The sequence below is a fragment of the Rhipicephalus microplus genome, chromosome 1 (assembly GCF_043290135.1).
Source record: "Rhipicephalus microplus isolate Deutch F79 chromosome 1, USDA_Rmic, whole genome shotgun sequence".
NCBI lineage: Eukaryota > Metazoa > Arthropoda > Arachnida > Ixodida > Ixodidae > Rhipicephalus > Rhipicephalus microplus.
In genome coordinates, this window is record NC_134700.1 from 157,877,222 (window position 1) to 157,891,055 (window position 13,834).

Sequence of the window (13,834 nt, forward strand, 5' to 3'; positions counted from 1 at the left end):
TCTACTTTCCATAGTATAGGCAACTTCTACAGCACTCTATCCTGTGATATTAATTCACTACAAAGAGGACTTACCTTTCTTTCCATAAAAAACTCTCGAGTCCATCGCGTATCGCGTGCTCGAGTCGAGACCAGCCGGAAGAAAACAAAGATAACACGTGACATCCGCCGCCGAGGAAAGTAGCGCCATCTCTGTTGTAATGTCAAAAGCTTCAACCGGCGCGCTGTTTGAACGTTGATATGCGGGACCCGCGTACTTCAAGAGAAAAAAATGAAGAAAAGGTGGTTACATGGGGTGACCACCATGCCGGAAAGAGTTAAGCATCAAGTGTACTATTATTGCACGGAGACCCAAGCCGAAGCGGCAAGTGTGCGTTGCAGCGTGTTTTTTATGTTTTGTCGGTAATCTTATCACCTTATGGGGTGATACAGAAGCTACATGGCTGCTTTCAAGTTGACAGTAATTGATTATGTACTAAATAACGTCAACAGGGCCGCCGGTAGGCCCTTCGGAATCGACGAGTTTTGTGTTCGCTACTGGAGATGGCAGCTGAAAGCCACCAAAACGCGTTGGGTCTGCCGTATGCATAAGACTGAGATTGATGGTAAACTTTATTTATTCAGAAGGAAACTGTGAACGTTTCTGTTCAATAGCCATCTGTTCAATACTAACATGCTTCTCTTACCTTTTGAGGGCTCCTGTTGAGTGACGAATGCTACCGCCACGCCCACAAGCTTTGCGTATGGTATTCTAACTCTCGACTATTTGTTTGCACTTTTTGTCTCTAAAATAAATCTTGCCTTGACCTTGTGGTTTTATTTTTTAGATAAGTTTTAAGTAGTACTTCTCAAAGCTTGCTGTTAGTTGCTGGTGTGAGAATCCCGATTTGCGGCCACTTCTTTTTCTTTTTAGCTCTGTACGATTTCGGGGAAAGTTTTCCCCGCATAGTTCTCGCACACCCTAACCTTGCATCAGTTTTCCGCCAAAAAGAAAAGCGAGGATTATGCGAGTAAATACGGTAATAGCACCCATTGCTGCATGTCAATTTGTCACTTATGGCACCTTGTAGCAAAGCCTCTTCAGACTTTATTGTCTTGGCTTAACTTCACTTTGTTTTGCTTTTGCAGAAACAGAATGGTTTTAATCATTGGAAGGGTTATAATCACCTTTTGTTGATAAGGGTCTTTCTTGGTTACCCATGCAGATGCCCAAGAGCAGCTGCTCGACGTCTATGAACGTCTCGATGACATTTGTGCCGACATGGCTGAGACGAAGGCGGCCTACATTTTGCACGGTCTTGGGTTCACACCTGCCATGCAGCAAAAGAAGTGCAAGGACTTTTCGGGTAAGTGCAGGGCAGTTAGCCACGTGAAGACGTGGCTTTTATTGGCGAATACTTTTGCAGTTAATGTAGTACATAGAGTAAAATGTTGTAATTACGCAGTTCGCGAGAGAAATATTTGTTAACTGGTTGATTTGCTTGACAGAAAACTACATACAGTAGACTCGCAATAACTCAAATTCTAATAATTCGTACTCGCGGCTAATTTAAACAAAGTTCAATTTTTTTTTTGTAGGCCCTCTATTCTTTCAATGTATTTAAAAGCCTCTTAATTCAAACTCCATCATTCGGTCAATTCATACTTTTTGCAGGTCCATACCAGAAAATATCTACTGCTTTCCCAGTACTAATATTTAAAAATTTGTGTGCTTATATAGTCCTAACAGTATAAAAAATGAAAAATAAACGTCTGAGGCCTTCAAGGAATGAGTTTTTGCAAATAAACAAATGTTTGAAACGAAGCACACGCATAGTAAACTGTGATGCTTCTCAACTGGTATAGAAAGCTTTGTGCTGAAGGCACATACCTACAGCAATGAAGCAGTTGGCAATTCACGATTTCTTTAAAAGGTATGATCAGCAATAAATCACCAATAAACTTGTGTACTTTACACCTCTGCTCTCTGTTCACTGCATGCAGTTATGGCTTAAAAACCGTCAAATTTTTGAATGTGTTAAAATTAATGCCTAATCGTAATGTGTGGCGTCACCTCACCTGGAGTCATCTATCTGAGAACTGGGGATAATTCAAACAAACTTCAGAGGTCCCTTCTAGTTTTAATTGGCGAGAGTTTACTGCATCAGAATTACCTTTCAAAAGGGAAGAAAAATGCAGTGCAATACAGTCGACGTCCGATTTCCCGGACCTTCAAAGGACCGCGAAAACGTCCGGAAATTTGGGCAGTCCAGAAAAATGAATGCACGTGAAAATGCACCTTCTTTTGTGGGTATTTTTTGCTGACGGAGAGAGTAACGGCCGGAGTACAAGATTCCCATTGCAATTCAGTCAATGCATCGTTTAGGTGGCTCTGAAAAGAGCTGTTTATAAAATAAAAAAAAATCCGACGGGGCCGGCGCTATCTCATAAATGGTCAGCACTTGGACGCAAAGAAGTCGCCAATTTTCTTTTGCACGGCATTCCGCTTGCCCGCGATCATGTCTGCCTCAATTTCAGTCAACGTTGCTGCTGTACACCGATGACAGTGTCACCAGTGCTCGCTTCAACTCTGAGCTCGTTGGTTGTGTAGGAGATGGCTCTTCGTTCTCGGTGTCAGAGTTGTCGGAATCCTCCGTAACTTCACGAATGATTTCGTCATCGGTCAAGTCCGCACATAGCTCAAGGTCTTTGTCAGCGTCGGCGAAGCCCTCAAAGGTTATCCCAGCTGGAATCAACACGCCGGCAGCGCGCAGATCATCGAAAGCAACATCTGGGGATGGCAGTTCGTCACACACACTGTCCACTTGGGGCGAGACAGCCCTCTCGGCATCGAGTGTGAAGCCCGCGTGGTGAAAACAGTTCTGCAGAGTCTCTTGCGTAACCGCCTTCCACAATTCTGCTAGCATGCCGACGGCAGACCTGAGGTCAACAGCGTAGCTTTTCTCGTTGTTGGAGCAGAGCACCATGCGACTGAGCACGCATGATTTGTAATGATGCTTCAAATTCCTAATCACGCCTTGGTTCATCAGCTGCAGGATTGCTGCAGGAATCTGTACAGTCGAAGACGGTTATATCGAACCCACATATATAGAATTTTCGAGTATATCGAACTCGCAAGTTACCCTTGAAATTTCTTTGTTAAAGTATAGAAATTCACTTGTTTAATCGAATGGTATTTTTACCCGCCTTCGGATATATCCAACGCCGCGCTGGACTCTGACTGCGCGATCTCCAACTTGCGGAATGGCTTTTTTTTTTTCATTTCGCTCTCTCATGTTTTCTCCGCGTACGCGTCGGCTCAGAGAGCAGGAACGAAAGAGTCGACGTGCTCGTCCTTTCGCCTTTTCTTTTATTTTTTGTTGCTGTTTTGCAAGGTTCGATCAGCCAACCACAGCTCGCGCCTTTTGCTGTTTCCCTCGCAGGTATTGCCTTGCGAGCGCTTTGTTGCTCTCGAGCTGTCGCGTCACGTACCACTGCATGTGCAGCATTTTTCTTTTGCATGCGTGGTGTGCAAAGCCACTATGGACTCCTCGAATCGTCGACTTCTAGTGCAGCTATGGCCAGCGTCAAGAAGCGCAAGACCCCTGACTTTGCGACGAAGTTGAAGGCTATTCGGTGTGTTGAGGCAGGCGAGAAATGTTCGACCGTCGCGGACGACTTTGAAATATCATGGAGCACTCTAAGTACCTTGTTGAAAAACGAGGCAGATATCAAGGCAAAGGCGGCGGAGCAGCAAACGTCGGGAGCCTGTCAAGTGCGCACTTCTGCCCACGGAAATGTAGAAAAGGCACTCTATGCCGGGTTTTTAGAAGTGCGGGTGAAGAACATTCCGGTGAATGGCCCAACGCTGATCGCCAAGGTCAAATGGTGCGCCTCTGTACTCAGTGAAACAACTTCGCCAACGAAAGCGGGTGGCTTCACCGATTTAGGCAGCGCTACAACATGTTGGCAAAACCATTCGCAAATAAATCATTGTGTTGTGGCGTGTATGCGGAATTAGTTGTCATTCGTGTACCTATTGCACCTATTGTAGGTGATGATCCGCTACAGGCAAGCTCTCGGGGCCTGTATTTTTTTTTTTTATCTAATTTTTCATATATCGAATTAATTCGTGATCCCCTTCAAGTTCGATATATTCGTGTGCGACTATATAGCCTTTAGGTCCTTCATGTGGCTATGTGAAGTGTAGTTATCTACAAACAGCAGAACTCTTCGATTTTGCTGCACAAACTTTCTGTCTAGCTTACGCACATATTTCTAATAACTGCTGCATTACCCACGCCTTCTTGTTAGCTTTATAGAGAACAGGCAGAGTCACTTCCCCCTTGAAACATCTTGGATGCTTCGACTTTACTATTACTAGTAATGCAAGCGTCTCGCTGCCTGACATGTTACTGCTAACGAGGACAGTGAGCCGCTCCTTGCTGTGCTCGACGTCTTGGCAGGGTCACCAACAAATTCAAGCGTTTTCTCTGGCAGCAGCTTCTAGAATAGTTCAGTTTTGTTGCAGGTGAAAAATATCATTAGGTGAAAAGTGCTGGAGCAAGGACTGCAGCTTTCCATCCCGATATTCGGCGACAACGGAATCGTTGACGACAAGGCTTTCCCCGCACATCTCCTTGAACTTCAAGTGATTGCGGCTCTTGAAATTGCGAAGCCATCCATCGCTAAAGTTGATGTCCTTCATGCCCATCTAAAGCGCGAAACCTCTGTCTTCTGCTTCAGGATCTCGCCTGACACCGGAATTTTCTCAGCGATCACGGCACTGAGCCACACGACGAGCGCTTCCTCAAGCTTTGGGTAAACATCCTGGCTCACATTCTTTTTTCCAGCCCCGGTTGATTTGGCAGCCACTTTCAAGATCTTCACCTTGTTTTTGATGAAGTCTGAAACAGTTTTTTTCGAAATTCTGGACTCCCTCCTCACCCCTGCCTTTGACCAACCGCATTGGACCTGTTCAATGATGGCAGCTTTCTTCTCCATCGTGAGCCAACGAGGGGGCTTTGTGCACTTCAAAAGCGCGGACGAAGATGAAGGAGCAGTCGGTGCCATCGCTAAACGGTGAATCCGCTCGACGAAAAGCGCAGCACAAAACGGCTAGGAACTCTGTAGATGCCGAAGATCGGGGAACGTGCTCACTGAAGATAGCACGCAGCAGCAAACAATGGACCGCAGAGCTGACAAAACACATGAACGAACTTAGTGAGGTTTGACTTGGCTAAGCCGCTAAGCTACGTCTGGCTACGGATTGACACGCACGGTTTCGAGGTTATGGCAGCTGCGGCATTGCTGCTGGCCATACCTGTGATGCGAGTTTGGCGGGTTCAAGGATAGGAAAACAACCAAAATGGCGATGGTGGTGGCGACTTTGGTTCGGCAGTTAACATTAAAAAGTCCGGTAAATCGGATGCCAAAGGGCATAAGCATCCGGAATTTCGGACTTTTAATACATTGACTCTATGGGGAACTCGACGGTGCCACAGATGAGTCCGGGAAATCAGGCATGTCCGGAATTTCGGGCGTCCGGGAAATCGGATGTTGACTGTAGTATTCATGGTACACAGCTTGCCTTATTTTTGAGCAGAGGCCCAAAAGTTGGTCAGATTGAGATGCCACTGCATACACTTTACAGCGTCAACAGCATCTTCATATTTCAGACCAACTGATCTGGACTACTCACATGGCATCCGCACTCACTCCCTAAGACTTGCCAAATCTATGCAAGCTGGGACTCGCCTTTCAGAATGGGGACCGTGCAGCTCTCATACCAATGAGGTTCTTCGGAAGGCGTGCAAAATATCTTGTCATGGAAAATTTTCAAACTCAGCAGTAGCTGATTGCACCACCATCATGAAAGCACACCCCCTGTTGATACTAATCAAAACCCACACAAGGCATTATCTGTCCTGGCTCTGGAATGAGGGTTGCCTTGCACTGAGAAAAAAAAAAAAAACTGCCATGCTATGTTCCAAAAACGCCTTGTTGGGACTCTCGGAACAAATGGCATTCATTTGCACCTTTTACTTTAGCTGTGTGAATTGCAAAACTTTAGGTGCGAAGTGAATTTGAGTGTTGAAGTGTTAGTGTGAATAAAATAGAATATTTTTAAGTACCGTACTTACACGCATAATAGGTGCACTTTCTTTCCAAAGAATCTGACTCCAACACTGGGGTGGGCTTTTTATGTGGGGTAAAATTTTCGGAAAATTTATTTACCACCACAGCATAGACCTCTGATAATGTATGCGTGGCCCAAGTCGCCAATATCCGCATGTCAGCCAAAACAGCCTTCTTCATAGGCTACACTAGCGCAAAACGTGTTGAGCATGCAGTCTCTCATGTCCAAGAATCAAGGCATGCGATTCTGTGGGCATTTCGAAAAATTTACATCATATACCTGCGTTGCCAAGAAAATGAACACGAATAGAAGAAAACAAAAAGCTATGAAAAGAAAGTGCCATCGTGGAAATTCGGCGATTACGATTCAGGCCTTCTAGATGATACGCATGATCACAATCAAAATTTCATGCACTGAACGGTACCGATCATTCAATTTCACGAGGCTACATCACACTGAAGAATCGAGACAGACAGCGAGAAAGACGATGTGATTCTGGGATGTGGGGCTCGCTCTGGCTTGCCATCTCGGCTTAGGCTTGGCGTCGTGTATATATGTTTGCTGTAACCTCGTTTCTCTGTGTGCCCTCCCGTAACATTTTGGTGGAGGTGCCGGGTAGCAAAGCACGACGGAGCTTCGCAGCGGACGCCAAGTTGCCGCTTCTAACATGTCTACCGACAGGGATGTTGTGCCAACACCCACGCCTCGCGCATCAACGTCGCCAACCTCACATGTGGTCATTGTGAGCACTACTCCACCCCCGGCAACTTTTCGGGCACTGACGGCGATGACGTCGATGAGTGGCTTCAGCTCTACGAGCTCGTGAGTGAAAACCACAGATGGGACCCAACCATGATGCTGGCAAACCTTATCTTTTACTTGAAAGGTACGATCAAGGCGTGGTTCAACAACAATGCAGAAGAGCTCACCAGCTGGGACGTCTGTAAGACGAAGTTGCGCAAGTTGTTCGGCCAGTCTGCCGGGTGCAGGCAGGCCGCTAAAAAAGAGCTTGGTAACCGTGTCCAGACATCCACGGAGTCTACCTGGCCTATATTCAAGATGTCTTGATCCTTTGTCGTAAAGTTGATAACACCATGACTGAAGCCGACAAGGTTGCACACAAACTCAAGGGCATCGCTGATGATGCCTTTAGCCTTCTTGTATTAAAGGCTGTTCGACAGTTCAAGACGTCATTAAGGAGTGTCGACGCTTCCAAGAGGCTAAAAGCCGTCGCATTGCCCACCACTTTACCCGTCTTCCTAACACCGCAGCAACATCAACTTGTGAGGACCTCCGTTTTGAGACCCAGCCCAATCCACCCTCTGCTGACATTACGAGGGTCATTCGACGCAAGATCAAAGCGATGTCACTAGCACCCTTGAGGGTCCTGACGCCGAACGATCCTCAGCCCACCATATCCCTCATACAGAGCGTCGTTCGCCAAGAATTGGCAAACGCGGGCCTTCAGACGATTTGTTCTGTGCACCGACCAGATGTTCATCCACCTACCTTGAACACACGTCAGCACTACCGGCGTCCTGCTCCACGTAACCGTGATCCAAACGCATGGAGGACGCCTGACGACAGGCAAATTTGCTTTCGTTGCGAACGAGTGGGACACATTTTGAGTCATTGCCGAAGCATGTGGACCTCGCCCTCGCGCACAAACCCAAACTTCACAAGCTTCGACACATCAGCCCGCCCTTCCGGCCAAGAACTGACCCGCCGTGATGACTCAGCTCATTACGACATGACCGCCACGACCAATGGCCAGTATAGCCGCTCGCCTTCATCACGACGTAGATTCTTGCAGTCTCCTCCGCCACCTTGTTCCCCATCCCCGTCCTTCGCCCGACAGTTTCCTTCGGGAAACTAACTGGTGCAGCTCCTGGAGGTGACGCTGCTGCTACGACTTGCCCTACAATTCCTCTGTTGACACTCCCGACCAACGAGAACTTGATTGATGTAAAAGTGGATGGTTTACTTGTTAAAGCTCTAGTCGACACTGGCGCCAAAATTTCTGTTGTGAGCTCGCACATTCGTGACCACTTAAAGAAAGTCTTGACTCCAGCCTTTTCACGATGTGTTCGTGTTGCTGATGGCAGTGCAACTGCCGTCGTTGGTGTCTGCACAGCACGCGCTACTATAGCTGGACATCAAACCTCCGTCCTCATCACTGTTCTCACCAACTGCACCAATGATGTTATCTTCGGTCTAGGCTTTTTGTCCGCTTATTCGGCCCTCATTAACTGTTCAGCTATCATGGTGCAACTTGACCTGCCCTGTACGCCTGATACGCCTGTCCGCCCCAAGTTCGTCTCTGCTCTTCTGAACTTGTCCCTTTGTCACCACAAACATTAGTTTGTGGTGACAACAAGCCCATTAGGGCTTACCGAACGATTCAACCGGACTTTAACTGACATGCTCTCCGTGTACGTCTCCTCTGACCACCTAGACTGGGACGATGCATTGCCATTTGTCACATTTGCATACAATTCCTCACGCCAAGATACCGCTGGGTTTTCACCATTCTACCTCTTATTTGGCCGCGACCCAACTCTACCTTTCGACACCATCTTTTTGACAGCTGTCAATTCGCCGACTGAATACGCCCGTGACGCTATCACCAGAGTTCACAAAGCACGGGAAGTCGCTCGGAAGCGCCTCTTAGCATCGCAAGAGCAACAGAAGCAACGTTACGACACACATCATTGTCACGTCTCCTTCGCCCCGGGTTCCCTTGTGTTGTTGTGGACACCGATTCGACATGTTGGTCTCTCTGAGGAACTGCTTTCCCGGTACTCAGGACCCTACCGCATCTTGCGCCAGGTGACCAACGTTACCTACGTGATAGCCCCCGCTGAAGTCATCTCCAATGTCTACAGACATTGTTCATGTCTCCTGACTTAAGCTCTACCACTCCGCAACATCATAGAAAGCACCGAGACGGTGCTTCTGCACCCGGGGGTCATGTTACGAGACTGAAGAATCAAGACAGACAGCGAGAAAGACGACGGGATTCTGGGATGTGGGGCTCACTCTGGCTTGCCATCTCGGCTTAGGCTTGGTGTCGTGTAAATATATTTTGGCTGTAACCTCGTTTCTCTGCGTTTTCTCCCGTAACAATATATATATATATATATATATATATATATATATATATATATATATATATATATATATATATATATATGAGATGTATATGATAGTGGTCAGTATCCCCGCCTGTCACGCGGGAGACCGGGGTTCGATTCCCCGACGGGGAGCCAGCACGAGAGCCGCGGCAGGAAAGAAAAGGAGGATGAAGTGAAAAATAAAGCAGATTAAGATGGACGCCAGTTCCATACTGAAGCTTTAATGCTGTTCCGTTATTTTAAGTAGGAACACTACATTATTTTGGCGCAGCCGGCCATCGAAGCCATCATGTGGGTGACGTTCTTCATAGACGAGACCTCCGAGGAGATCATCTTTTCGAAGTACCAAGTTCAAGACGAAGCAGCGGTAGACCTACCTCGTGAGCTCAGCTCGGAAGAACTCGTGAACCTGGTTGTGGAAAAGGCAGCCGTAGACACTACTGAACTACGACGGAAAGGTGCTGTGAAAGTGAACTTGCGTGTGGCAACCTTCAACGACCTAGTTCTTGAACCAGTGCGTCGACAACACTCAGGATCACGATCTTCGACGGAAGAGGTGAGCCTCGTTTTAAAAGCTTTTCAGCTGCAACAGGAACAGATGGTTCAACAAAACCAAATAATGACATCTCTTATAAGCTCTCTGAATACTGAGAGACCGACACCTAAATTCGTAGAACCTGATGCTTTCGACGGTGTGTCTTCAAATCCAGAAAGTTGGCTTGATTTCTACGAATATGCCGCTGGAAAAAACAAGTGGCTCTCTGATGAGGCTAAAATCACCAACATGCGCGTTTACTTGAGAGGTGTTGCGCGAAAGTGGTATGAAACATGCATTCTGGAAGACAGTGACGACTCTTGGAGCCAGTGGAGGAAAAAGTTTTTGACTGCATTCCGAAGCAATCCAGTAGAAAGATGGAACACGGCGCTTAATTTCAAGTCTGAGCAAAGTTGCCTTGTCGAGTACTTCTTTGAGAAACGCCGTCTTTTAAAGCTGGCGGAGCCTTTGCTTCCATCTACGGCCGTAGTTGCCTTAATAATGCATGGATTGCACACTAACGTGTTGAAGCAAGTGCAAATACTGTCACCAAAGACTCTAGATGACCTCCTCGCGTGTCTTCAGAACATACCATCAGCTTCGGAAACAAGCATAACCGCCGAGTCAAGCAGCTGTTTCAGTCGGAGTAAAGCGGACTGGTCAAGCCGCGCTCAGCGAGAACCGAGCCACCTCGCAACTCGCACAGATAACTTGCCCTGGCGTGTTCCAAGATGTCGAGTGAATAATATCGACACTGAAGCTCAGGAGTATTCGACAGAAAAAAACTAATAAACGAGGGTGATCAGTCCCACCCGATGACTCCAAATGAGACTGTTTATTTAAGTTGCTCTAGCCTACTTCACATTCCCGTCAAAGTAGGAAACAAACATATGATGGCTCTGGTAGACAGCGGTGCTTCTGTGTCCATTATAAATGCCAAGCTGGTGGATGCAAATCGCTTGCATAGTGGAAGAATCCTACGAGTACAAGGCTATGATGGAAAAGTAACGTTGCATGATCAGTGGGCCTTTGTAAACATCGAGTTCCAGGGTCAGCAAATAGAGAGCGAAGTGTTGGTGATAGAGGGGGTAACGTACGACTTTTTGCTATCAAGACCAGATATAAAGAAACTAAAGATCAACGTGTACTGGGACGATGTGGTTCTAGTCGAAGGAGTAGCAAGGAACGAGACAAATCAGGGTAGACAAGATAATCTACGAGTTGTCAAGTGCGCGGAGGATATCGCAACGACCTACCCTGAACTTGTATGCATAGGAAGCTATCCTCAGGCGATGAAGTCCCACAAGGTTCCTTTCGAACTCGCTGACAAGACCGTCATCCGAAAAGCACCTTACAATATGTCAAGAGAGCGAAAGATGTGGCTCAAGAAAGAGTTGCAGGAGATGCTAGATGCTGATATCATACGACCTTCGGTATCACCCTTCGCTTCTCCCATAACGATCGCACCGAAAGAAGACGGAACCTTCAGATTATGCACCGACTACAGGGTTCTCAATCGTCAGACAGAACTCATACCATTTCCTATGCCGAAGATCGACACAATTATAGATGAGACCGGGGGTTGCCGACATTTTTCCCGCATCGATTTATGCAAAGGTTTCTGGCAGATCCCACTAACCGAAGAAACAAAAATGTACACCGCTTTTATCACGCCATTCGATCTCTACGAATACAACCGGCTTCCTTTCGGTTGGAAAAACTCGCCAGCGTGGTTCCAGAAGATCATGAACGACGTCTTAAAGCCATTCCTTGGTGTTTTTTGTAATGTGTACATAGACGACATTATAGTCTTCTCCAAAACAGAGGCTGAGCATCAGGACCATCTGTCTCAGGTGTTAAACGCCTTGAGCTTGGCACATCTCAAGGTTAATTTTAAGAAGAGTGCATTCTTTCAACAAAAAGTTGTGTTTCTTGGAAGAGTCTTCGATGGGAACACCAAAAGCACAAAACAAGAATCCGTCGAGAAGATCTCCCAGTTGAAGAAACCATATGACGTCCATTCACTGCGTGTGTTTTTGGGATTGGCAGGACATTTCCGATCTTTCATAAAGGACTTTGCTGTCAAAACTAGATGCCTCACGCGCTTAACGCAGAAAGAAGTTCCCTTTGAATGGAGTGACGAATGTGAGAGAGTCTACCGTGACTTGGTGCACAGAATTTCTTCTGACCCAGTTCTGCGTATACCAGACTTCACTTTACCCTTTGAATTGAACACTGACGCCTCACATTATGGGACTGGTGCAGTGTTGTATCAAAAATGTATTGAAGCATCTGGCCGAGAAAAGCGACACGTAGTAGGTTACTACAGTTACACTTTCAAGCCGTCTGAAACAAACTACACTACTACGGAAAAGGAAGCACTGGCGGTTCTGAAGGCCGTTGACTACTTCCGCACGTACCTGGAAGGTACGAAGTTCACTTTGTTCACCGATCACCAGGCACTCACTCATCTCTTGAATATGACCCAAACTAAAGGGCGTATCGCCAGATGGGTGAATTACTTGCAGCAATTTGACTTCACCATCTCGCACCGACCAGGACCGCTTTTAACCGATGCAGATGCTCTATCAAGATTGATGGTACAAAACAACACAGAAAAATCTGAAGAAATCAATGAAGTGAAGCTGTGGGAAGGCTCAGAACAACTGGTTTTTACTGAAGGTCGGTATCAAGTCCCACCAACTCTTGTTTCCAAAGTGCTTTACTTGTACCACGATAGCCCAGAATCTGGAGGACACGACGGCTTTTGGCGTACCTACAACAAGTTGGTCAAGAGGTTTACGTGGCCTCACATGAAGAAAGACGTCAGTCAGTACGTTCGTTCATGCCATGTGTGTCAAGTACACAAAGTCAAGTATAAACAGCCTACGGACACCATGATACTACCTTGCCACTCGAACGTGCCTTTTGAAGTAGTTCACCTGGATTTCGCCGAACTTAACAAGAAACGGGAAGGAGTCAGAAAAACGCAAGCTTTTCTGCTGGCCATAGATGAATGCACCAGGATGGTCGCGGCACGAGCAGGAAAAGAAGATGCAAATAGCGTCATAACCCTTCTCGAAAGAGACATGTTTAGAACTACGCGGACAATCGTATGCGATAACGGCCCCGCGTTCAAGAGTGAAAAGCTAGTAAGATGGGCTCGAGATCACAATGTATCGATCAAGTTCTGTGCGCCATACCATCCTGCGGCGAATGGGCTTGCAGAACGTGCCATACGGGACGTGAAACAATACATCAAGATGTACGATAGTTTTCCTGGGGGATGGAAATGTTCTTTAGAAGCAGCCGTAAAACATCATAACCGATCCTACACAAGTGGCTTGGGGTGCAGTCCACAGTACGCTTCTACAGGAGAGACCCCTATTCTGCAGGCAGACCGTGAGTTGGGACTCTTGGAAAACCTCAAGATTGTCGAGGAGAGGCAACAAAAATCACAGGAGGAGAGGTACCGAAAACGAATGAAAAAGAATTTCGACAAGAGGCATCGAGCAGACATGCCAAACATTCAAGTCACCGACCTCGTACTAGTGAGAAAAGGAATAAGAGATTCCAGTGCCAAATTTTATGGGCCTTACTCTGTGACCAAGACAGCCACCCAGAACGGAATTTTGAAGACTGTCTGGTACACTGGTGAACGTGGATCTGTTGAATGTGCTTCAATTGGGAATGTCTTCAAGTATTACCCCAGGAGGGGTAATTAAAAGAAAGCGGGAAGGGTGAAGCGGTATGAGCCTTTGGACAGAAGATGAAGAAGCACGAGAGCCGCGGCAGGAAAGAAAAGGAGGATGAAGTGAAAAATAAAGCAGATTAAGATGGACGCCAGTTCCATACTGAAGCTTTAATGCTGTTCCGTTATTTTAAGTAGGAACACTACAATATATAGTGAACTTCCGTTAAGACGAATCCTCGCTTATGCCGAACAACGCGAGAATGTTTGTTTGGTTTTCCATAGACCCAATGCAAAAAAAAAAAAATCCACTTAAGGCGAACAGCTTTGCACCTGCTCTTCTGTTGAGACGAACAC

General features: G+C 46.7%; 1 protein-coding gene across 1 annotated transcript in view; it reads left to right on the top strand.

Moving 5' to 3' along the window:
* Positions 1-13,834, top strand: part of LOC142801440 (ATP-binding cassette sub-family F member 2-like) — a 75,606-nt gene that overhangs the window by 22,313 nt on the left and 39,459 nt on the right. Inside the window, exon 5 of the mRNA XM_075887540.1 lies at positions 1,205-1,345. Coding sequence (XP_075743655.1) covers positions 1,205-1,345 — 141 coding nt within the window. The remainder of the gene's footprint in view (positions 1-1,204; positions 1,346-13,834) is intronic.